This window comes from Panulirus ornatus, chromosome 5 (genome assembly GCF_036320965.1).
Source record: "Panulirus ornatus isolate Po-2019 chromosome 5, ASM3632096v1, whole genome shotgun sequence".
Classification (NCBI taxonomy): Eukaryota; Metazoa; Arthropoda; class Malacostraca; order Decapoda; family Palinuridae; genus Panulirus; species Panulirus ornatus.
In genome coordinates, this window is record NC_092228.1 from 6,978,262 (window position 1) to 7,005,761 (window position 27,500).

Genomic DNA, 27,500 nt, shown 5'->3' on the forward strand with positions numbered 1-27,500 from the left:
CGAAGCTTTTCGAAAAATTTCGTTTGCGACGAGGCCAAAGGAAGCCTCCCCAGCAGGTCGTTAGCCAGTGTTTGCGACGAGGCCAAAGGACCCCTTAGGAGATCGTTAGCCAATCTGGTGAGCAGAGGGGCCCTAGTGGTATATGGGTGACCCATTAATTAATGGGAGGGGGTTCACTCCACCACAGCTAAACTTTTGCGCTAACAACTTTCCAATGTGATCCGTTATATGACTTTTTTTTCCCCTTAATCTATCAGTTTCTCGGTTCTGTGTGTGTGTGTATATATATTGTTACGAATTCAAATATAATATATATTCGGACAAAGTCGCCAATTTATATTGTTACGAACTCAGCACTTATTATAGCAAGGTCGCCAGCAACATATATATGTTACAAATACTCTACTGGTCCTCGTCTTTGCAAGGACGGTAGATTTGTAATATAGCACAACACAGGATGACGCTATCTTAACGTTATAGGGTTAAACAAACACAAAGGTTAGAATTACTTATAATGAAAAGAATTCAAATGTACAAGATGAACACATAAATCAGGCACGAATCATTTACGTTAACACTGAACATGAGTTTAACACTGAACATATGTTAACAATTCCAGATAAGATTTCAAACCAGGAGATCTCTTTCCGTTGACACTTTGCTCGATAGCATTACATTTAGTTAGATTCTGACGTGACACAGTAACATATCATTACACTTAGTTAAGCTTGGCATGACACAGTAAACATCTTACAACCTAGTCATACTTGACGGGACACAGTAACATCTTACAACCTAGTCATACTTGACGGGACACAGTAACATCTTACAACCTAGGGCAGCGGTGGCTACGGGGTTCGAGACAGGGAAAGCCTACATTACCTTTTGTTGTTGGGCTCGAGACTGGTGAAGGAATCAAGGTCTCAGACGATTGTCTGAGCTTTTATGTGAATGACCAACAAGGCAGGAACAGCTGGCCACGCCTCGACCCGCCACCTAGTTCTACTATAGGTCAAAATGACACAATTGCCCTTGATAGGTCAAGAGACTGGTTGTCATGCCCTCTCCTCGACTTGATTGGCTGAAGGAGGCCTAAGGTCCGGCCTACACATGTGGCGTGCATCCAGCCTCCTCTGTTCCTTTGTCCACGCCGGCAGCGAGCGCACGTGACGACATACCGTAGCAGTTCCCATGGTTGGGCCTGACGCCGTCGACCTGACGTTTGGGTGTTACAGGGCTGGTCAAGGTCTGGGTCAAGACATGATTACTAAGGCAATCAACACGGTCAGGGAGGGTGAGATCCGGGCCGATAGAAGCCGCTCCCTACACCCAGGACACGTCATACACAGAGATACACCAAGACACATACGAACCACGTGGACACAAACACACGTGTTCCGTAACACCCCCCTCCTTAAAGGAGAAAATTCCTAGAAGAGGAATTTTCTAGCGTTAAGAGCAGGATAAACAATCGGCTAACACATTATGTGCGCCAGCAATATGGTGAATATCTAACTGTACTCTTGAAAAAAGAAACAAGGCCCACCTGATTAATATCTGACTCCGATCCCATAACTTCTTAACATTTTGAAGGGTTGGTAGTCAGTACTGATTGCCTGAAGGACACAAATATATAAAGTGTTATAACACAAATAACAGACAAAGGTTCCATCTCCATGGTGGCTATTTGTTTGGGCTCAACCTTCTCTCTGTCCTCCTGCACGAGGACTTCAGCGTCAGCATCGCTGGCATTCACAGCTAATCTGGTTGAAGCCTGCAAAACATAACAGATAAAAAAAGTAGTGTTCATAATCGATGAGAGAGACTGTCTCACACTGCTCATTCCAAACATCAACAACTCTGTCAGAGGGGATTGCGAGTTTTGCAAAATTTACAATGACATCCTACAGTACCCAACCATATCCGAGTAACTAGTTTTCTCACACCTCCGCCCGGGTCCCAGGTCTCCGAGACACTCGTAGCTAAGTCGTCGGCTCCCTCACACACGGCTACCGCTGGACGTAAGATGATGCAGACTGGCACCGTCGGTTCCAAGGGGAGAGGTTCACGACTGAAACATCGCTCAGGCATGTTGATGTGGTATAAACTCTGACTTCTGCGCCTATCGGGGATAGAGACAAGGTACTTTGAGTCTCCTACACTCCAGATGATGGTGTAGGGACCCTGAAACCGGGCAACCAAGGGTTGACCTGGCTGCTGTAGTAGAAGTAACACCTCGTCGCCCGCCTCAAATCTTCTCAAACGAGATCGTTTGTCAGGCCATATTGTCCTCCGTTCCGGAGTCTCTCTTGAATGGGTGCGAGACAAATCCTCAGTCTCATCCACTGATTCTTGTACAGACTCAGAATCAGCACGGGAGGTATCACACATCTTCTCCCTCATCTCATCCTCATGGAGAGTCTTCTCTCTTGAATGGGCGTGAGACAAATCCACAGTCTCATCTGCTGCTTCTTGTACGGACTCGTAACCAGCACAAGAAGTATCACACATCTTCTCATTAATTTTGTCCTCAAGGAGAATCTTCTCTCTTGAATGGGAGCGAGACAAATCCTCAGTCTCATCCACTGATTCTTGTACAGACTCAGAATCAGCACGGGAGGTATCACACATCTCCTCCCTCATCTCATCCTCATAGAGAGTCTTCTCTCTTGAATGGGCGCGAGATAAATACTCAGTCTCACTCACTGAATCTCGTTCGGGCTCGGAACTAGCACATAAGGCATCACACAGCTTATCCTCACCAATTTCATCCTCATGGAGAGTCTTCTCTCTTGAATGGGTACGAGACAAACCCTCAGTCTCAACGGAGTCTACACCAGGGTAGAGGGTCTCACACAGCTCCCTCTCACTAGACTCACTCGTAGGGAGAGACTTCACTTCCTCCGACTTAACGGAGTCTACACCAGGGGAGAGGGTCTCACTCAGCTCCCTCTCACTGGACTCACTCGTAGGGAGGGACTCCACTTCCTCCGCCTTAACGGAGTCTACCCCAGGGGAGAGGGTATCACACAGCTTCTCGCTGGCCTCACTCTCATGCAGAGTCTTTAAGTCCGCCGTCTCAGCGGAGTCTACACCAGGGGAGAGGGTATCACGCAGCTTCTCCTCGCTGGCCTCACTCGCATGCAGAGTCTTTAAGTCCACTGTCTCAACAGAGGCTACACTAGCGGAGAGAGTATCACACAGCTTCTTCTCGCTGGCCGCACTCTCATGAAGAGTCTTCAAGTCCGCCGTCTCAACGGAATCTACACCAGGGGAGAGGGTATCACGCAGCTTCTCCTCGCTGGCCTCACTCGCATGCAGAGTCTTCAAGTCCACTGTCTCAACGGAGACTATACCAGGAGAGAGGGTATCACGCAGCTTCTCCTCGCTGGCCTTACTCGGGGGGAGAGTCTTTAAATCCACTGTTTCAACGGAGGCAACTCCAGGGGAGAGGGTATCACACAGCTTCCTCTCGCTGGTCTTCACTTCCTCCGTCTTAACGGCTATGTCCTCAGGCACACGGCCTGCCGTGCCAGCTGTCATAGGCCTGGCACCATCGTGGTTGTAGACTATCTCTGGTACCTCTTCCTCAAGCTGCCCTGCCTCCGTGGACTCCACCGGGCCCGTAGGCAACACCGGCACTGGGTTCATCTTCCCACCCGCTAGGTCACTGCCTAACACAACGTCCACGTCTAAGACAGGTAACTTATCTACAGTCCCTACAAGGGCATGGTCCGTAAAGAGATCTGTTCCTACTCTCACATCAACTAGTGGAGCTTCCTTGGGACCCGACAGTCCATCTGGCAACACGCGGTCTCCAAACTCTTCTCGCGGCACCAAGCCATCCAACATCGGGGACTGCAGCGCACCAGAATCCCGTGATACGGTTTCTTTTCGTCGTACACCACATCTACTAACACAACCCTCAGACAGGAACGCATTGTAGTTCCCACAGAACGGATTCTTAACTACTTGATTAACACTCTCGCAACCCCTCACTTTCCTAAGAGCAGGGACAGCCTTACCTACTTTATCAAGTGGACCTAAAGCTGAGAAGAGACTTACCGACCTACTTTTGGTAAAGTCTCTGGATTCCTTCGCTCGAGCCCAGCAATCCCTCACCTGGTGCCCAGCCTTGCCACAATTAAAACAACTCTTAACTCTGTTGGAGTATTTCCCCTGACTTCTATGAGTTACCGGCAAGGTAGCAGATTCAGGTGGGATTACATTACCATTGGTCCTCCCTCTGTCGTCGTAGCCATTTGAACGTCTGCCCACGTCGAGTTTACTGAACTTCGGTACGGAATGTAAGTTACCCAACTGGGACGACACTAGTCCTGATGGTGAAGCGTTAACTTTAAGTCTTTCACGTTCGAAAGCTAACCTAGCTTGTTCAGTCTTCTTCCTCTGCACTTGTAACTGTGCCACTTGTGCTTGTGCATCGATCTTAGCTATCTCTAGCTGCTTTCGCCAATAACTGAGATCAACATTAATATCACTAGGGATATGGGGAAGGATAGAGACTTTGACCGACGTTAATGACTGAGCGGTATTGTCACCACTGATCAACGACATGATTAATGAATCAAGGAAAGAGATTCCGTTAAGGCAAGAAATATCCTGGCGAGGTCGCCAGTTTATATGTTACGAATTCAAATATAATATATATTCGGACAAAGTCGCCAATTTATATTGTTACGAACTCAGCACTTATTATAGCAAGGTCGCCAGCAACATATATATGTTACAAATACTCTACTGGTCCTCGTCTTTGCAAGGACGGTAGATTTGTAATATAGCACAACACAGGATGACGCTATCTTAACGTTATAGGGTTAAACAAACACAAAGGTTAGAATTACTTATAATGAAAAGAATTCAAATGTACAAGATGAACACATAAATCAGGCACGAATCATTTACGTTAACACTGAACATGAGTTTAACACTGAACATATGTTAACAATTCCAGATAAGATTTCAAACCAGGAGATCTCTTTCCGTTGACACTTTGCTCGATAGCATTACATTTAGTTAGATTCTGACGTGACACAGTAACATCTTACAACCTAGTCATACTTGACGGGACACAGTAACATCTTACAACCTAGTCATACTTGACGGGACACAGTAACATCTTACAACCTAGGGCAGCGGTGGCTACGGGGTTCGAGACAGGGAAAGCCTACATTACCTTTTGTTGTTGGGCTCGAGACTGGTGAAGGAATCAAGGTCTCAGACGATTGTCTGAGCTTTTATGTGAATGACCAACAAGGCAGGAACAGCTGGCCACGCCTCGACCCGCCACCTAGTTCTACTATAGGTCAAAATGACACAATTGCCCTTGATAGGTCAAGAGACTGGTTGTCATGCCCTCTCCTCGACTTGATTGGCTGAAGGAGGCCTAAGGTCCGGCCTACACATGTGGCGTGCATCCAGCCTCCTCTGTTCCTTTGTCCACGCCGGCAGCGAGCGCACGTGACGACATACCGTAGCAGTTCCCATGGTTGGACCTGACGCCGTCGACCTGACGTTTGGGTGTTACAGGGCTGGTCAAGGTCTGGGTCAAGACATGATTACTAAGGCAATCAACACGGTCAGGGAGGGTGAGATCCGGGCCGATAGAAGCCGCTCCCTACACCCAGGACACGTCATACACAGAGATACACCAAGACACATACGAACCACGTGGACACAAACACACGTGTTCCGTAACAATATATATATATATATATATATATATATATATATATATATATATATATATATATATATATATATATATATATATATCCTTTCCTGCACGTTTACGCACTATTCTGAGGTGGGAGGTATTTCTTTTTTTGTATGTACAGAGACAGAAATAACATCTGCGCTGTTCCATTTTCTCTCCCACTCCCTTGGGTGCCAATCACCTCCGTCTAAGGGAGGAGGCGGGCGGGTAGGGAGGTCTGTGACGTAACACTGTGACCTTGTCCCGGTTTATCGGGATAGATAACACCAGGTCACCTTCGGTCCGGCTGGGGAATCGAACCCGTGCCTCATGGGATGACACAGCGGACGGTGTTACCCCTGCGCTAGAAACCTTTGCTCTTCTCTCTCTCTCTCTCTCTCTCTCTCTCTCTCTCTCTCTCTCTCTCTCTCTCTCTCTCTCTCTCTCTCTCTCTCTACTAAAACGCATAAAACATTTCTACATCTGATTCAAGATAAAAAAAGAGAAAGATTTTCTCCTCTGCATCACTTCGACTGGAGACCATTGCCAGCTTCCGCAAGAGTAGGTTTCCCTCTCTCTCTCTCTCTCTCTCTCTCTCTCTCTCTCTCTCTCTCTCTCTCTCTCTCTCTCTCTCTCTCTCTCTCTTCTCGCCTGGCACCACCACCACCACCACCACCACCACTTTCTCCTCCTCTCCTTCCTCCTTCTCATCTCCCTCGTCATCCACTCCCTATTTCCATCCCTCCTCCTCCTCCTCCTCCTCTCCCTCGCCATCCACCCCGTGTTTCCACCCCTCCTTCTCCTCTCCCTCGCCATCCACCCCTTGTTGCCTCCACCCCTCCACCCCACCCAATTCATGGCACTTGCACATAGCTTTGGCCTAATGGCACTAGTGGCTCTCATGCCCTTCAGCATGGCTCTAAGAGGCACCGGCACCAGTGCCTCTCTCTCTCTCTCTCTCTCTCTCTCTCTCTCTCTCTCTCTCTCTCTCTCTCTCTCTCTCTCTCTCTCTCCTCCCAAATCCCCCAGTTGTGACAGAGGGAATTGGTCGTTGGCTGCAGGCCTCCTCTCTCTCTCTCTCTCTCTCTCTCTCTCTCTCTCTCTCTCTCTCTCTCTCTCTCTCTCTCTCTCTCTCTCTCTCTTCTCCTACGCCTGGACGCCCTACACATGCATATAGATATATCTCTCCCCTCCTGAGCAGAATATCTAAATAACGCATATGTCAGCCGGTCTTTATTCATCACCTCTCTCTCTCTCTCTCTCTCTCTCTCTCTCTCTCTCTCTCTCTCTCTCTCTCTCTCTCTCTCTCTCTCTCCCCCTGTCCCTCTTTCAACTACAAAAACACGACAAAGAAAAATCCTTGTTTTGTGTTAAGTATTTCCACTCGTCCTTGTTTGACCTCAGAGTTCTCTTTCACGTGTTTTTTTTTTTTCTTTATCTCTTAGTCACATAAGCGTTCTAGACGAACGGAGGAACGGGGGAATATATTTCATATATAAAGGCGGGCAGTTGGATTAAAAAGGTGAATGCTGTGTGGATAGTGGATAGGAACATGTGCGGGTCATGTTGGTGTGTGGGTAAAACATGTGCGGTTAGCAGGGACTATGAGTGACAGGGGTCGTGCCCGTTAATGGGTGATGGGGTTAATGGGAGGGAGGGGATGTCTGGTGTCTGCGGGAACTGGTAGAGTCTACGGATACAAGGATGTGGGGGATAACATGTTGTGATACCAGCAGAGTGTGTGTGTGGGTGCGTGTGTGTGTGGGTGTGTAGGTATTATGATGTGCAGGAAACTGAGTGTGTGTGTGTGTGTGTGTGTGTGTGTGTGTGTGTGTGTGTGTGTGTGTGGAGGGGAGAGTGTGTAGGTGGTTAACGGTGTATGGAGAAAAGACACACACACACACACACACACACACACACACAACTCCATTACCATTTGTATGCTCAGCAAATTTGTCTCGAATAGATTTGCTAGGGTGAAGCATGGAGGACTTGAAGGTGTGTGAGTGAGAGAGTGTGAGAGTGTGTGTGTGAGGGGAGAGGGAGGCAGGCGGGCTCCGTACTGGAGTGCTAGATGAGATATTCTCACGGTTGTATGAGTTGTGAGTAAGGGCTGGGCCAGGACCAGAGCCCCAATTAAAGGTCTGGAAAGAGGGTTGAGCAAACACTCAGGTGTGCACCTGGGGGTATAATTAAGGAGAGAAGGACCCAGTAATATGGCCCCCCCTTGAGATGGGTGGCAGCAGCGAGCGACCACGCATGACGGACGGCATAACACTTGAGCACGACCTTTCGGCCCTTGAGCACGACGCCACGACCCGGGTTACACACACACACACACACACATATATGTGAGTGTGTGTATGTGTGTGTGTGTGAGAGAGAGAGAGAGAGAGAGAGAGAGAGAGAGAGAGAGAGAGAGAGAGAGAGAGAAGTAATAGTAAAGTAAATCATACGGAAAACAAAAGATACTGACAACAAACACCAAAAGAGAATAAGAAATAAAAAGAGAAAAAGAAAATACTTGTGCTTTCTGGTGAACAAGAAAGGCATTAATGTTGATTTACGAGTAATAATGAAACCTCCATATTGACAGAAAACAATTCATACCCCAACCTTTATCTTACTGAACATTATCTACAAAAGAGGATCAGAAACCGGGTAAAAGCTCAGCAATAAATGCTCAAATCCATCCTCTCTCTCTCTCTCTCTCTCTCTCTCTCTCTCTCTCTCTCTCTCTCTCTCTCTCTCTCTCTCTCTCTCTCTCTCTATCTATCTATCTATCTATCTATCTATCTATCTGTCTATCTATCTATCTTTTAGGACTCGTTCACAATGAAAGCCTTTCAAAAATGAGGTAGAACCTGCATTTGAACCCGTCAGTCACAATAAGACGTTCGTATGCGGCAAAGAACCGTTTTCGTCAAACGGGGCCAAAGCTATACACAACCATGGCTCTAACTAGGTCTATAATCCAGGAATGATTTGTCTAATCATCATATCTTCTGCTTGTTCCATCTGGTTCATCGTAGGCATCACGGAATTACTCCCCAACCCCCCCCCCCCCCCCACCCCCACCCTCCAGTGTCCCTCTACTTCATTATCATAGACTTTACGGTCCGTCACGTCTCCTGGTTCTTTTTATACGCAGCGGTAATCTAGTCTTGTTAGCCTCATTAGCACAGGTTTTAGGGTCGTTAAATGGTAGTTACTAGAGGAGGGGGGGGGGGAGGAGGAGGAGGAGTGAATGGATGGTAATTACAGAGTTGAGGGAGTGAGACCTGTGGCACAGAGAGAGAGAGAGAGAGAGAGAGAGAGAGAGAGAGAGAGAGAGAGAGAGAGAGAGAGAGAGAGAGAGAGAGAGAGATTATATTTCACCCATGAGAATATAAATGACTCTTTAAACGTTTGTGAAGAAGAAAAAAAAAATCTTTCGACCAAATACATGCACTTCATACCTATATCATCTACCCCCCTCCCCCATCCCCCACCCTGATATCTTGAGAGGAGGAGGAGGGGAGTGTGTGGTGGTGGGGGAGGAGAAGAGAGAAAGAACATCCCTTCCTAACCCCTCACCCCCAACCCTTCCCTAACCCCATCCACTGCACCCTACATTCCCAGACGTGTCATCATCATCATCCTCCCATATAACACACCTGGAAGTCACCACCACCACCACCTGGTGCCACCTCTTGCTGCCCCCCTGGGGGAATCGCCTCTTGCAGAGAATCAATGGAGATATCAGGCGGTGTGTGATCACACATCGCCCAGTTGAGCCAAACCAACGGGTTTTTTTTTCCTCTCTCTCTCTTTTTTTACAGAAAGAGTTAAGAATCAGGGCTTTTGGGGGGGGGGGCGTGGGGACATCTAGAATCAGTCTGAAGTTCCTGAAGTCTTGTGAATGACAAGGACTGTCATACACTCTGTTAGGAAAACTTCATGGAAGATGTTATGATAATAACTACATAATTTAAATGACTTTTCTTAAAATTTGTACATAGATAGATGATAGATAGACAGATAGATAAATAAATAGATAGATAGATAATACATACATAGATAGATGATACATAGATAGACAGATAGATAGACAGAGATAATATAGATAGATAGATAGATAGAGATACAGACAGATAGATAGACAGAGGGATATATAGATAGAGAAATAGATAGATATCACTGGGCGAAATCTAAGTGACACGAGTTGTAAAAGGAGAGGAAAAAAAATCCTGAAATGGCGACCGTCCATCAGACCCAATATTTTAGATTTAATTCGGTACTTCACTGCGGAGTAAATTAAATCTGTGTCACTATACCGTCGGTGCCAATCATTTCACTGCTGGCAGTGAACTCTGTATTATATATATATATATATATATATATATATATATATATATATATATATATATATATATATAGTGGTTCCAACAATGTTGTATGGTTGCGAGGCGTGGGCTATGGATAGAGTTGTGCGCAGGAGGATGGATGTGCTGGAAGTGAGATGTTTGAGGACAATGTGTGGTGTGAGGTGGTTTGATCGAGTAAGTAATGTAAGGGTAAGAGAGATGTGTGGAAATAAAAAGAGCGTGGTTGAGAGAGCAGAAGAGGGTGTTTTGAAATGGTTTGGGCACATGGAGAGAATGAGTGAGGAAAGATTGACCAAGAGGATATATGTGTCGGAGGTGGAGGGAACGAGGAGAAGTGGGAGACCAAATTGGAGGTGGAAAGATGGAGTGAAAAAGATTTTGAGTGATCGGGGCCTGAACATGCAGGAGGGTGAAAGGCGGGCAAGGAATAGAGTTAATTGGATCGATGTGGTATACCGGGGTTGACGTGCTGTCAGTGGATTGAATCAGGGCATCTGAAGCGTCTGGGGTAAACCATGGAAAGTTGTGTGGGGCCTGGATGTGGAAAGGGAGCTGTGGTTTCGGGCATTATTGCGTGACAGCTAGAGACTGAGTGTGAACGAATGGGGCCTTTGTTGTCTTTTCCTAGTGCTACCTCGCACACATGAGGGGGGAGGGGGATGGTATTCCATGTGTGGCGAGGTGGCGATGGGAAATGAATAGGGGCAGGCAGTGTGAATTGTGTGCATGGGTATATATGTATGTGTCTATGTGTGTATATATATGTGTACATTGAGATGTATAGGTATGTATAGTTGCGTGTGTGGACGTGTGTGTGTGTACATTGTGTATGGGGGTGGGTTGTGCCATTTCTTTCGTCTGTTTCCTTGCGCTACCTCGCAAACGCGGGAGACAGCGACAAAGCAAAATAAATAAATAAAAAAAAAATATTATATATATATATATATATATATATATATATATATATATATATATATATAGATAGATAGATAGATAGATAGATAGATAGATAGATAGATATATTAGATATATCCTCTCGAACTATGATGGAAATGAAAATAGTAGCTTACCTCCAACCCTTTTTTTTTCAGATTTTTTGGAGTGAGCTTGGTGTCGGGGAGAGGGAGGGAGGGAGGGGGGATTGGTGAATGAAGTGTTTGTTTCGCATTTATTTCTTTCATGGCTGCGTCCAGTGAAGTGTTTCAGTACGTCCCACTTGTGTGTGTGTGTGTGTGTGTGTGTGTGTGTGTGTGTGTGTTGGCTGAGTAAGAGAGTTTATTTCTTTATTTTCTTTTTTACCGATCCATTTTTTCTTTTTTTTTTTTTTTTGCAAAGCGTATTGATATTAAAGTATGCCAGCGTTTAAAAATTTTTAATTGAATTTATGGTTATTAAGCAGTCAACTAATATTTATTTAGAGCACATCTCTCTGTATTCTATCCTCTCTCTCTCTCTCTCTCTCTCTCTCTCTCTCTCTCTCTCTCTCTCTCTCTCTCTCTCTCTCTCTCTCTCTCTCTCTCTTATTGCCTCCAGGCCGTGAGAGGATACACACCATCCATCACATTAGTTGGTAATAAACATCTTTCTCATGGACTCCACACACACACATACACACACACACACACACACACACACACACACACACACACACAAATAACGAAAATCCTGACTGATCCATGGTCCAAATCCTTCTTAACAAAACGGTAAAGAAAGTCGTTTATTCTTGATCACAGAATCACCTGCGTCTCTCCGTACCAGAATCACATGTAAGTCGCCGAATTCTGCGCTACGAAACAAACCAATTTCCGTCATATTAAGAGTCTGAAATTACCTCTAAACAGGCAATCTTTCTGCCGGATCTGAATCCGTAAACCTCACGAATCCGTAAACCTCACGAATCTGTAAATCTCACGAATCTGTAACCCTCACGAATCCGTAAATCTCACGAATCCGTAACCCTCACGAATCTGTAAACCTCACGAATCTGTAAACCTCACGAATCTGTAAACCTCACGAATCTGTAAACCTCACGAATCTGTAAGGCTCACGAATCTGTAAACCTCACGAATCTGTAAACCTCACGAATCTGTAAACCTCACGAATCTGTAAATCTCACGAATCTGTAAATCTCACGAATCTGTAAATCTCACGAATCTGTAAATCTCACGAATCTGTAAACCTCACGAATCTGTAAACCTCACGAATCTGTAAGGCTCACGAATCTGTAAACCTCACTAAAATCTGTAAACCTCACGAATCTGTAAATCTCAGGAATCTGGAAACCTCACGAATCTGTAAACCTCACGAATCTGTAAGGCTCACGAATCTGTAAACCTCACGAATCTGTAAGGCTCACGAATCTGTAAACCTCACGAATCTGTAAACCTCACGAATCTGTAAACCTCACGAATCTATAAATCTCACGAATCTGTAAACCTCACAAAAATCTGTAAACCTCACGAATCGGTAAACCTCACGAATCGGTAAACCTCACGAATCTGTAAACCACACGAATCTGTAAACCACACGAATCCGTAACCCCACGAATCTGTAAAACTCACGAATCCGTAACCCTCACGAATTCGTAAACCACGAATCCTTACACCTCACGAATGCCGTTTTCGTTATGAGCATCGTTCACATCAGAGAGGAGGAAGAGGTGGGGAAGTGGTAGTGGTGGCCCCGTGTGCTGGGGGTATGGGGATGGATAACTTTATATACCCCACAGGAGGTGCTCGGTCCTCGTTACTGGATGGGAATCATAATGAGGCTTATGAGGCGCGGGTGAAGTGGGAGAAAACCTGATGAGGGAGAGTTGGGGGGAGGAGGAGGAGGGGGCGAAATTGTGAGGCATGGCGGAAGCTGTTAGGGTTAGGGAGAAGGGGTGCAGACTGAGGGATTTGTTAAGGGGGGGAGAGAGAGAGAGAGAGAGAGAGAGAGAGAGAGAGAGAGAGAGAGAGAGAGAGAGAGAGAGAGAGAGAGAGAGAGAGAGATCAATGCCATTCATATATTCACCACCACCGCCCTCTTGAAAATCAAGGAACCCTCAAGTCGTCTTCTTCTTCTTCTTCTTCTTCGTCGTCGTCGTCGGCTGCTCCTGCTGCTCCTCCTCCTCCTGCTGCTGCTGCTGCTCCTCCTCCTCCTCCTCCTCTTCCTCCTCCTCCTCCCTCCTCCTCCTGCGCCTCACAGGACAACCAAACACCCTGACGACTCTACCGTTGGGCAGTCAAGACACACTAACGACCACACCGCCGCAATACTGACACACCTTCGACCAGCACGAGTGCAGCTGCGAGCCACCGGCCACAGCTGCAGCAGCTGCAGAAACAGCAGCAGCAGCAGCAGCTGTAACAGCTGGGGCGGCTGTAACGACATCAGTAAAAACAAACACACACGCGCCCCTTAATGGCGCAAGCAACGCCACCAGACTGCTGCACCCTTCCCCCTCCCCCCCTTTAACTTCATCACCCCCCCACCTCCTCCCCTTACCCACCCCTACTGGAAAACACCCCAGCCCCAACCCCCCAACCCCCCCATTTTCCTTCCTCACCCTTCACTTCACCACCCGCCCAACCCCCCACCCTACTCACCCTCCTCCCCACTTCTTGAACCCCCACCCTATTTATTCTCACACCCCCATCCTTCCTCCTTCCCCCATTTCCTACGCACTACACAAAAAAAAACCCACCCACAAACCCGCGAGGGGGGTGGCAAGAGGGTTCCATCCCACACCAAGGCGTTAAGGTCGACATCCCCACGGTTCTCCAAGGGGGGAAAGAGAAGAGGAGGAGGGAATATGAGCTCTCTCGCCCAGTTGCGTGTAGGTGTGTGCGGCTGCGTCCGGAGTGGCTACTTGATGGAAATTATCTGAGCGGCAAATTTGGGGGGAGTTCCTCAAGACGCGCGGACAACCGACAACCAGAGTGCGTGTGCGTGCGTGCGTGCGTGTGGCTTGCGTGTGCGTGCGCCTTTAGTAACTTACTTACCGTGGGTTGAGCTCTGTCACGACAACTATATAATTTGTTTTGATCTTTCTTGTATATTTGTGGGTTGGTTTATTTGGACAAGAAAGAGAGTCCCTTACGATCCTCCACGAAAACTTCACCCGCCCCACTCTAAACCAGGCCTGACTTGCCTGGGTCGAACTCCACTCTCTCTCTCTCTCTCTCTCTCTCTCTCTCTCTCTCTCTCTCTCTCTCTCTCTCTCTCTCTCTCTCTCTCTCTCTCTCTCTCTCTCTCTCTCTCTCTCTCTCAGAAGCAAATACAACAAAGCTGCGACCCACCCACACAACACAGAGCACTCACAACACGCACCGGCTATCTGGCGACCACAAACACTCAACATTAATGCAATGAAAACAAAAGATTATCCTATTACGATCCTTGCTTTACATACACTTCTTTCGTAACGGCACTGGAACCCTTCTTCCCAACCTAAACCACTCTGTAACTAACCACCAACACCCAAGGAGAAATGAAAATCTTACCCCTGCCTCGCACTTCGGCAACCTCTATGCACAGCTAACCCCCACCACCAAAAGGAAGTAACGCTGACAAAATGCATACACAATGTGATACCCCGACACGCGCAAAACAACCGCCCCCTCAACTTAGCCTTGCATACACCGCCACACCAGACATACATACACCCCTCTGAAACTACACTTCCCAGACAAAGGAGAGTCAACACTTTCCCGTCTAAGCTCTGGACATCACCCATCACCTACATTACTACGAACTCCCAAGACCTTTCATCCTCACGAAGCAACAATGAAGACACCGAACTGCTCAGCCGCTCCACACCCTCCCCACAGTATCGCCACCCTTAATGACTCTTGGTCCCACCCGGTGGACGTGGCTAGCTACCTGAGTACTGCGGCAGTTTCCTATTGGTAGAAGATACTCCTAAGACAGGAGTAAGTAGGTATATATATATAAATATATAGTAATGTTTGTGTATTTACATAGGGAAATGTATTTCCCGGATATAGATATATGTGCACGTCCACACAATAGTGTGTTTGTGACTTAGCTATACGCCGGTTTATGAATATATCTTCGCATCAACGGAAATATATTAGAAGGTATATATATATTCACGAATATACGTCCGTACGCCGATAGCGTATACAAATGGAAATTTCCCTCCTTCCCTCCTCCCCCCCTTTTTTTCCCCCGTTAATGGCCCCCTCTCGCAACGCATCCGACACAAGACGCCTTTGTGTCTGCAGCGGCGGCAGTAGAAACGACGAGACAGGAGGCACTCCCTGGCACCCCCACAGTGTGCCGCAGTCACCGCCACGAGTGTCGCTGTGTCTATGGCACTCTCGTTTATTGGCTGGCGTAAGGCCCTCACAACCCAGCCGGAGTGTGTGTGTGTGTGTGTGTGTGTGTGTGTGTGTGTGTGTGTGTGTGTGTGTGTGTGTGTGTGTGTGCCAGCATGTGCTGAAGGTCTGCAGAAAGGCTAGGGGGAAAAAAAATAAGCTTACGCTGAGAGAGAGAGAGAGAGAGAGAGAGAGAGAGAGAGAGAGAGAGAGAGAGAGAGAGAGAGAGACAGACAGACAGACAGACAGACAGACAGACAGACAGACAGACAGAGACAGACAGAGATACAGAGAGACAGAGACACAGAGAGACAGAGACACAGAGAGACAGAGACACAGAGAGACAGACACAGAGACAGACAAACAGACAGACACAGACAGACAGTACATAAAACATACTGGTAAATAAGAAATGCCGAGCTCTGAAATAAGAACTCATAAATACAACTGTTCTGTGGTGAACTTTTTTTTAAACTTTAAGGGGAGAAAAAAAAAAGAACAATAGAATTAGAACGTACCCTAATGAGATATCTGGAGACCGTAATGTATGCATTATGTGAACGCAAAGACACACACACACACACACACACACACACACACACACACGTTTAATCAAATAACGTGATTCTACTCTACATATATTCCCACCTATCCCTGGATCACAAATGGTGTAAAACAGCGCCAACGATTCCTCTGAACTTTTTCCAGATAGCACTCTGCACGTCCTAGCTATGAGAGAATGGATATTATATTTCCCCCACATCAAATAAAAAAAACCAAACGACATATGGTCTTTATGTCGTATGAAAACTCATATCCTGTGGAGGAAATACGTACGACACGTTTTCTTTTTACTTCTGAGAGGTTGGTTGCTTGGTCTCTAGGCCTAACGATTGCCAGGATCATTAAGGACGTAACCGGTAACATAGAACGAACCATCGACGATATCTTATATATATCTTATATATATCTTTGTTGACGATATCTTATATATATCTTTAAGTGTTGAGGATAACGCCAAGCCAAACGTACGATTCATAAGGATATCATATTTATCAGTGCTCAGACGGTTCTTTATGTAATAACATAGTTTTTTATCATCATTGTATTAATTCCTTGGCACTGTATTAATTCCTTGGTACTGTATTAATTCCTTGATACTGTATCAATTCCTTGAAACTGTGTTAACTCCTTGGTACTGTATTAATTCCTTGATACTGTGTTAACTCCTTGGTACTGTATCAATTCCTTGGTACTGCATTAATTCCTTGATACTGTATTAATTCCTTGGTACTGTATCAATTCCTTGGTACTGTATTAATTCCTTGGCACTGTATTAATTCCTTGGTACTGTATCAATTCCTTGGTACTGTATTAATTCCTTGATACTGTGTTAACTCCTTGGTACTGTATCAATTCCTTGGTACTGTATTAATTCCTTGGTACTGTATTAATTCCTTGGTACTGTATTAATTCCTTGGTACTGTATCAATTCCTTGGTACTGTATCAATTCCTTGGTACTGTATTAATTCCTTGGTACTGTATCAATTCCTTGGTACTGTATTAATTCCTTGGTACTGTATCAATTCCTTGGTACTGTATTAATTCCTTGGTACTGTATTAATTCCTTGGTACTGTATTAATTCCTTGGCACTGTATCAATTCCTTGGTACTGTATCAATTCCTTGGTACTGTATCAATTCCTTGGTACTGTATTAATTCCTTGGTACTGTAATTAATTCCTTGGTACTGTATTAATTCCTTGGTACTGCTCACTTAAAGTTTAAAGACTCGTTGTCGTCTGCATGTTCGCAATGTTTTCGTCTACGAAGATAAAATTCCTTACTGTATTATCACACAGGCGAAATTCTGAAATCCTTCAGGCGACCACAACTTCACGAAACCATACAGCCCCCTCCCTTCCTCTCCCCCCCAACCCCCTTAACCTTTTCCCTGTAGGAGAGAAAAAAAAAAAAAAACATCCCGAATGGCAAAGTCAACACTAGCCAGAGCGTCTACCCACAGAAAACGGAGAGCGGCGGTATAGGTTTACAGGGGCAGAGAGGCTTTGGAGACTCACTTCTTTCAAAACCTCTTCCTTCCTTTCCTTCGCTGTATTCTTGGGATTCACAGAGGAGGCTTCCTCCCTCCCCTTTTACCTCTCCCTCCCCCATAGACCATTATGACCCCCTAGTACCAACCATGGCCAGGCCATCAGTTCTTGAGTTAGCATCTCATCAGTGAAGTAGAGGGTCAGGAAGTGGGGACACCGCTCCCAAAAGCTATTCATGAGATCGGTTTAAGGTATTTATGTACGTTGTTGAATATACCTGGCTGGTTGGGTCATTAAGCCAGAGAAATCTTTACTCATAATTCATATATATATATATATATATATATATATATATATATATATATATATATATATATATATATATATATATATATATATATGTGTGTGTGTGTGTGTGTGTGTGTGTGTGTGTGTGTGTGTGACGTGGGAGACATTGATCAAATATAGTGAATAATAAATATATTCAAATCATCTATCGCGGTTTGTTTATACATGAAAATAAGAACATAATTACTGGTTACTGTAACAGAACCGAATGACCATATTAGAATAATTGTTTCTTAAACACCCCCCCCCCCACCCCCTCTGCCCTTCGACCCTTAACACAAAAACATCATATATTTAACCTTAATAAGATTCTTCCTCAAGGCCTCCACATTAAACGCACGAGGCGAAATTAAATTCTCTGTATACGGTCTCTCTCTCTCTCTCTCTCTCTCTCTCTCTCTCTCTCTCTCTCTCTCTCTCTCTCTCTCTCTCTCTCTCTGAGTTCACTTAGGGCAATTGCTGTTTCTCAGAACGTGCTGTTTTAAATACGGGCTTCGTATGTGTGTGTCCCCCCAAGGCGATAGGGGAGGGTGGGTGGGGGTGCTAATGGTTTTATATTGCTGAGTTCACATTCACTTCTCATACCGGCTACAGCCAGGCAAGGAAGGGGCTGTGGGAAATGTCGCTGATATTTGTGCTTCTGTAGTTAGGAATATTCTCCAGAAGTTTATGTATATATATATATATATATATATATATATATATATATATATATATATATATATATATATATATATATATATATATATATATATATACATATATATATATATATATATATATATATATATATATATATATATATATATATATATATATATATATATATATATATATGTTTGGTTTGTTTGTGGATGGGGTTGTTAGGAAGGTGAATGCAAGAGTTTTGGAAAGAGGGGCAAGTATGAAGTCTGTTGTGGATGAGAGAGCTTGGGAAGTGAGTCAGTTGTTGTTCGCTGATGATACAGCGCTGGTAGCTGATTCATGTGAGAAACTGCAGAAGCTGGTGACTGAGTTTGGTAAAGTGTGTGAAAGAAGAAAGTTAAGAGTAAATGTGAATAAGAGCAAGGTTATTAGGTAGGGTTGAGGGTCAAGTCAATTGGGAGGTAAGTTTAAATGGAGAAAAACTGGAGGAAGTAAAGTGTTTTAGATATCTGGGAGTGGATCTGGCAGCGGATGGAACCATGGAAGCGGAAGTGGATCATAGGGTGGGGGAGGGGGCGAAAATCCTGGGAGCCTTGAAGAATGTGTGGAAGTCGAGAACATTATCTCGGAAAGCAAAAATGGGTATGTTTGAAGGAATAGTGGTTCCAACAATGTTGTATGGTTGCGAGGCGTGGGCTATGGATAGAGTTGTGCGCAGGAGGGTGGATGTGCTGGAAATGAGATGTTTGAGGACAATGTGTGGTGTGAGGTGGTTTGATCGAGTAAGTAACGTAAGGGTAAGAGAGATGTGTGGAAATAAAAAGAGCGTGGTTGAGAGAGCAGAAGAGGGTGTTTTGAAATGGTTTGGGCACATGGAGAGAATGAGTGAGGAAAGATTGACCAAGAGGATATATGTGTCGGAGGTGGAGGGAACGAGGAGAAGAGGGAGACCAAATTGGAGGTGGAAAGATGGAGTGAAAAAGATTCTGTGTGATCGAGGCCTGAACATGCAGGAGGGTGAAAGGAGGGCAAGGAAGAGTGAATTGGATCGATGTGGTATACCGGGGTTGACGTGCTGTCAGTGGATTGAATCAGGGCATGTGAAGCGTCTGGGGTAAACCATGGAAAGCTGTGTAGGTATGTATATTTGCGTGTGTGGACGTATGTATATACATGTGTATGGGGGGGGGGGGGTTGGGCCACTTCTTTCGTCTGTTTCCTTGCGCTACCTCGCAAACGCGGGAGACAGCGACAAAGTATAAAAAAAAAAAAAAAAAAAATATATATATATATATATATATATATATATATATATATATATATATATATATATATATATATATATACATATATATACATATATATACACACACACACACACACACACACACACACACACACACACACACACACACACACACACACACACACTTGTTGCCCTTACTTAACCTTACTTAAAGAGTAAAAACTCCCCAAAAAAGAAAATACAAGAATGTCTTCGCGAAGAACATCATGATATAACAAAACGAAGATAAAACTGTCTACTATTAATATACGATCGTCTACAGAAAAATGTCCTTAATTGCTTACGGTTGATTACATGAACGAATTTGAGGTAATTTCAGGTCCTTAACAGTTTAAAATAGTGCACCCTAATACCTGATTGTAAATATTCATTTTCCGCAGATAAATGGCTTATAAATATGTAATTATGCTAATGATAATATGCTAATGGGCAAAAAAATAATGGTAAGTGCGAAAAATAAATATGCAAATCATGACAAGCGCAAATAGATTATTGCAAATGTGAAGTGAGCGAGATTTAGAATTTACATTTGAATACTTGAGACGAATGAAATCCAGAATTGAATGTTTTTCATAATGCATGAAGGATTTCAATCTACTGAATTAAAAAAAAAATTGAAATGATTATCTTCCAAGTGTATATATATATATATATATATATATATATATATATATATATATATATATATATATATATATATATAAAACGACAGCGAGAATGGTCTTCGAACTGTATTTACCAGCTGAAGATGTTAATGAATTTTTCAATCATTGGTTATAACTTGCATACTAATCATAAATATAACTGTAAACATGACGTTGATGGCCCTAACGACCTTGGCAATCGTTAGACGTCAAGCCCAAATAACCAATCAACCAACCATCTATCAACATGTCTTTAGCCTACTGAAAACGTGTGTATAATCATATATACTCGAAGTTAACGACGATTTGATACACAATCTAATCTAAAATGTAAACTACTATGACCGTATCTTTGCTTAATCAATGAGGCTACTTTGATATATATACTCCTATGAGTCTACGGGGAAATGAAACAAGATAAGTTCCCAAGTGCACTTTCATGTAATAATCACATCATCAGGGAAGGTACAAGAAATATAGGATATATATATATATATATATATATATATATATATATATATATATATATATATATATATATATATATATATATATATATATATATATATATAAAGTATCCCTGGGGATAGGGGAGAAAGAATACTTCCCACGTATTCCCTGCGTGTCGTAGAAGGCAACTAAAAGGGAAGGGAGCGGGGGGCTGGAAATCCTCCCCTCTCGTTTTTTTTTTTTTTTTATTTTCCAAAAGAAGGAACAGAGAAGGGGGCCAGGTGAGGATATTCCCTCAAAGGTCCAGTCCTCTGTTCTTAAAGCAACCTCGCTAATGCGGGAAATGGCGAATAGTATGAAAGAAAGAAAAAGATATATAAAGAGTTCCTGTGTTGCGCTTGCAGATAGTAACATCACGAACAACAAATCACCTTTCCTACGGGAGTGTGGCACCGGACGAGAAAGAGCACAGCCACATCGAGGACCATTTCCTCCTCCAGAGAGGAAGAGTCTTTACCCTGCTCCCTCACGGAGCGTCGGCGACCAAGCCGGAGGAGGACCCCCGGTAAAAGAAAACAAAGGGGTGGGTGAGGCGAGGCGGGTTGGGGTGGGTGGAGGGAGGTCCCGTAAGTAAAACCCCAGTACACCAGGTATAAACATCACTGTCATGAACACAGGGCAGTTCTACCCGTGTCATGAGGTTGGGTGTGCGTCTCTCTCTCTCTCTCTCCTCTCTTAAGGTCATGACCTCTTTTACGAGGTCAGGTTAAAGACGGTCATCCCTCGCTGACACGTGTGTTCCATCATCATTTCCTTGCTTCATCATCATCCCCCCTCCCCCATAACCCTCCCCCAAGAGACGCTTATACCCCAGAGTTTTTTTGCACCCCAGTCAGGCTATTTCACATTTATCTTTTTACCGAAACGAGACTACCTGGGATATTTCTACCCCAGAGAAACTAACTCCCCCAGAGAGTGACTCTGTCCCATCCATGTGCTCCTTCTTGACGCTACCTCACACATGAGGGAAATACCAAACAGACATGCATATATATATATATATATATATATATATATATATATATATATATATATATATATATATATATATATATATATATGTGGGATCAAATATGCTGACCAATTACTCCAAACAAAAATTTTTGCCATGATTAAAAGATGTAAAACATTCTTAGGTAGTCAAGCGTAAAGTTATTAAGTTTATTAATTAAAAGTCTTGTGAGCGAGGCATCGGGGGTCCAGGAAACACTGTACTTCCTGGAAAGAAAACGAAGTGGTGGCACAGTCTCACGGAGCCCCTTAAACGGCAGATCTCTATCTTTCTCTCTCTCTCCTTTAATTGAGGTATAGTGTAAGCTCACATTCCCCTATGTTAAAATACAAATCTCTATCCTTCTCTGTCTCCTTGAATTGAGGAATATAGTAACCTTCCAGACCCCTAAGAAAAATACATCTTTATCCTTCTTCCTCCTTTAGTGAAAAAAATAATATACAATGGATTAGTTTACAGAGAGAAAGGGAAACAAATAATACAAAGATCTCGATGGTGTTCTGTAGGAGCGTAACGATTTGTCGGCCCTGCTGTAGTTTTGTGGGGCGATTATACCATTTGCGAGTCTATGATCAATTCACTCATTAATCACCCGTTAGTGCGAGTAATGTACTTTACTCATGGACACGGACAGGAGGGCTTAACTGTAAGCACGATCAATAGTGCTCATTCATGAGTAAATGTCTCTGTGTTATAAGCTATGGACAGACGCAGACTGGTCAGGAAAAGGCATTAGACGTAAAAAAAAAAAAAAGGGGACGCATAATCAACCTATTTACCACTGTGGTACGATCCTTCAACACGACATTACGACCCCCTGGGTTATAAGGGCGTGACCTATGACCTGATCCTTACCCCTCGGAGGTCACGCTGCCATAACTGAGGGCTGGCTCTTCCATGGCGCTTTAAAGATATTTTGGACGTCTTTGAGGACGTCATGGAATGTCTTAGAGAGAGAAGAAAAAGGATTTTTACGTTCAGGTTTAAGGATTCTAATAGGTTCCAGGATTCAAAGGAATCTGGGTTATGGCATTTTCAACAGTAGCCTTCGAGGAATTCGTTTTCTATGAGGGGGGGTAAGGGGTGGGAGGAAGGCAGGGGTTACACAAGCAACAGGACTCAAAACAGGACGACTTTTATGAGAAAGGGAAAGGGGGGTTTAGTGAGTGATGCAGGATAACTTCTGACGATCTGACTGATGACCATTAAGAGAAAACTGAGGGAATAAGTAAATTACCGAATGGCAGGAATGGAGAGAAGTTTAAGAATAAATGAGTACACATTTAAAAGGCGAATGATTCTTGAAATGAATATACGTGACAGAGATTTTAAACCAAGATAAGACAAAAAAGAATCATGAATATAATGGTAATGTTTGTGAAATCATGAAACAGCAGCTCAGTTGACTACTAATTTTCAACAAATGCAAAGTCTATCTATCTATCTATCTACTTTTTGACAATGACCATACAATTACTTCTGTTACTCCACGCCGCCACATCAACTGTCCCTTGTTCTCTATAACATCTTGGGAGACAAAAAAAAAAGGGCACCAGAGAGAGAGAGAGGGAGACAGACTGTGGGGCAGGTGTGTAGGAAATGAAAGCGAGTGTGGCCCAGCGACCACACGCGCATGCATCCCTGTCGCTGAAGAATGGGGAAACGCCTCTTGTCCTATAACCATTATTTTTTTTCTTTTTTTATTTTGGTCGCAAGTGACGCCCTCTTGGGTACTTATAAAGCCAAGTGAAAAAAAAAAAGGACTTTATTTCTTACTTACAAATTCAAGTCATTGCTTACGAGTTCTTTTACGTATTCCAAGGGTTATTTCTATTTTTTCTTCTATCATTTGAAATGCCAGAGTAATTCCGAGGTGGATTGTAATTCCGACGGAATGGTTGGAGCAAAGGTCGTCAATCCAGGAACACGAGGAAACGACCCTCTCCCAGCAAGACGTGACGACCATTGAGTGCGATGGGACGACCTTTTAGAGGGGAGGGTGGGGGGTTAATATTGGCTCGGCCCTTTGATCTGAAACCCCTGGGCTCAAGACGGGGGTCAAAAGGCCACTCCAACATACCCAAGGGTCGTAACGTCACGCTTAAGGGTCGTATCCTCACACTCAAAGGGGTCGTATAACGCCGTGTTCAACAGTCGCACCGTCGTAATGAAAGATAGCATCATCGTCGTACTCAAATCCCGTGCTATCTTAATGGTCGTACTGACGGACTCAGAAGCCGTACCATCGTACTCGAAGATCGCACCGTCATACTCAAATTGTATACTATCTTACTCAACGGTCGTACTGACGGACTCAAAAGCCGTACCATCGTACTCAAAGATCGCACTGTCATACTCGAATCGTATACTGTCTTACTCAAGGGCCGTGCCGACGTACTCAGAAGCCGTCCCATCGTACTCAAAGATCGCACCGTACTCAAATCGTATACTGTCTTACTCAAGGGCCGCACCGACGTACTCAGAAGCCGTACCGACGTACTCAGAAGCCGTACCATCGTACTCAAGGATCGCACCGTCATACTCAAATTGTATACTGTCTTACTCAAGGGCCGCACCGACGTACTCAGAAGCCGCACCGACGTACTCAGAAGCCGTACCATCGTACTCAAGGATCGCACCGTCATACTCAAATTGTATACTATCTTACTCAACGGTCGTACTGACGGACTCAAAAGCCGTACCATCGTACTCAAAGATCGCACCGTCATACTCGAATCGTATACTGTCTTACTCAAGGGCCGTACCGACGGACTCAAAAGCCGTACCATCGTACTCAAGGATCGCACCATCGCACGGTAAGGGGGCAGGAGGGAGGGAGGGGGTCGGGTAGTCGTACCGTACTCCCACAACCCCTTTAGATCGTGACGCCGTCTATAAAGAAGCGGTAGTTGCCGTACTTTGCGTAACACTCCTCCCCAGTCAAACAATTACACTGAATCACGGTTCATTATCCGGGGGAGCTCGCCTGTTATTTTCCTGCTCATTACTGTCAACTGTATCATTTTCTTCGCCAGGAGGGGGTGGGGGGGGGGGGTTCTTCTAAGACCCCCACCCCCCACAAGGCGCGGCGCCTCCCCCCCCCTCTCTCTCTCTCTCTCTCTCTCTCTCTCTCTCTCTCTCTCTCTCTCTCACTGAGACAGACAGACAGACACACACACACATGGCGTGGTGGCGGGCCCGATCTTGCTGGTTGGAGAATCATATAATAATCTCATCATTCTTTTTAACTTTTTCGTCAAACATTGTCTATAAATGATTTATTATGTGTTATGTTATTAATTTTTTTTCCCGTCTTTCGTCTGTCAGGTTTGGTTTTTTGCATATCGCTATTTCACAACTGTGGAATCACTCGGCGTATTTTCATCCAGGAGTAAATAGCATAACCTTAAACACCAAAAAAAAAAAAGAAACTCATATGAAAGACTGAATACAAGACCGAAGATGAAAATAAAAGAGTCAAATAACGAACGGAGGGCAATCCATTCATAACGAGCGATACGCATGATAAAACGAAGGAAATAAATGAAATAAGCACAAAAGATAAATGAATTGATAAAATATTCACGCGAAATGAACATGGAGAGTTTCCTGGCTCGTCTCTCAGATGTCGCCCACGACCATAAACCAATATAGAGGAGAAGAAAACGGTGACTGGAATGCCCGTTAAACCCGAGAAATGAAGTCGTTAAAAGGGAGATTAAATCATAGTGATTTACGATCCGATTCCCTGTGAGTGTCCTGAGCTTCCTTCCTTCCTCCCCCTCTTCCCCCTCCCCCCCATACCTCCTTCCTCCTACACACACACACACACACACACACACACACACCGTCTCGACATGTTACCCTAAACGCCATAAAAACATACGAAAAAAAAAAAGAACATTTCTGTCTGACTGTTGGTTGGTAATGGGTGGAATGAACAGTGTGGTGTTGTAGGGCGGCCTGAGGCTATACCACTGTGTGTGTGTGTGTGTGTGTGTGTGTGTGTGTGTGTGTGTGTGTGTGTGTGAACGCGCGCGCGCTACCTCGTGGGTGCATCGCTTTCCAGTGGATAATTAAAAAAAATAAAAAAAAAAGTTTCGAATCAGATTTTTTTTTCTTAAAACCTCACCCATCACTGCCATGTGTAACATATGTGTGTGTGTGTGTGTGTGTGTGTGTGTGTGTATGTGTGTGTGTGTGCTTAATCACACATATTACCCACCAGGGAAGTGCACATTACCCTCTCCCACCCCCCACCTCCCTCACCCCCACAGGGTCAACCCCCTCTTTGCTGCCGGATGTCTGAGTCTTTTACAGTGGATACGCCTCTGTTGTGTGCTCCTGTTCCTGACTCTTCCCTGAACAGGAGGGAACCTCTTAGTTTGAGTCGCCTACTGATATCTTGACGGGTTATCGTGACCAGCCGATATCTTTTTACTGGTTATCTTGACCTGCCGATATCTTTACTGGTTATCCTGACCTGCCGATATCTTTTTACTGGTTACCTTGACCAGCCGATATCTTTACGGGTTATCCTAACCTGCCGATATCTTTACTGGTTATCTTGACCTGCCGATATCTTTACGGGTTATCTTGACCTGCCGATATCTTTACAGGTTATCCTGTCTTCCTGATATCTATCCGGGTTATCTTTGATAACTTACTAATCGTCTCTATACTCGAGCAGATAATCTTCACTGCTCATCAGCTTATCCATAATCACCAGTTAAACAGTAGCGGCCCTCTTATTCTCCTAGCATTGCGTGGAACAGTAGCTTTCCTCCATGATTAACTACCACTCGGTGAGATGGCCGGGGTAGCTACATAATCAAACGAGCGTCGTTAAATGGCTGTAAACGACCAGATAACCTCCTGTGCGGCAGCGTCTCTCGAAGGCGACGACAAACGATCTCTTTACAAACCGAATGGCCTCGTCTCCGAAGGAGCGACGGATGGTAATTCAACTCTCCCGCAGCCAAGCGTCTCCACCTGCCTACAAAATGTGATCGATAATCACAACAGCCAAGTGTCTGTGCGTCTCGCGTCTCTCAGTCAGTACCCGATGCACAGGTTTATGTAACAGACAAACGTCTTTGAGGACACCTCCTCTCCCACCCTCCCCCCCGCCTCCCTTACTAAGGTCGCGAAGCAACAAGATCTTTTCCCTTTTGACTGAAAGGATAGAGAGAGAGAGTAGAAATGGCCGGAGGAAAGTATTGGCGACACAGTCTCGCGTTTTTAAAAGCGCGCGGGGAATGCCAACGGTCCGGTCAGATATCCAACTAATATGTCTGCCTGGGGTGGGAGGAGGAAGAGGAGGAGGAGGAGGAGGAGGAGGAGGAGGAGGAGGAGGAGGAGGATGGGGGAGGGGGGGGGTTGTCTTCGTCGTGGTGTGGTTGACGGGGAAGGTGTAAGTTTCCAGGGAGGTGGAGGACGAGGGGGGTTGGGGCGAGAGAGATAGGAAGCCCCACATCAAGTAGCTCCTTGGTCATCAACCTCCATTTTCTGCGGTTGACCACAATCCGTTACGAGGGGAGCCTGCGGTAAATTGCACATCATTGCTTTCTCGCATGA

The 27,500-nt window shown here is 44.7% G+C and overlaps 2 protein-coding genes across 2 annotated transcripts in view; one reads left to right on the forward strand and one right to left on the reverse strand.

Annotated features, from left to right (window-relative positions):
- LOC139747739 (uncharacterized) overlaps positions 1-27,500 on the forward strand; it is a 147,959-nt gene that overhangs the window by 72,183 nt on the left and 48,276 nt on the right. The window lies entirely within an intron of this gene.
- LOC139747726 (uncharacterized) lies at positions 500-5,717 on the reverse strand. The gene is made up of 2 exons (XM_071660331.1): positions 5,108-5,717; positions 500-5,069 (listed from the first exon to the last, which is right to left on the reverse strand). Exon 2 carries the CDS (start codon positions 4,573-4,575, stop codon positions 1,864-1,866), a length of 2,712 nt encoding a protein of 903 aa, XP_071516432.1. The 5' UTR covers positions 4,576-5,069; positions 5,108-5,717; the 3' UTR covers positions 500-1,863.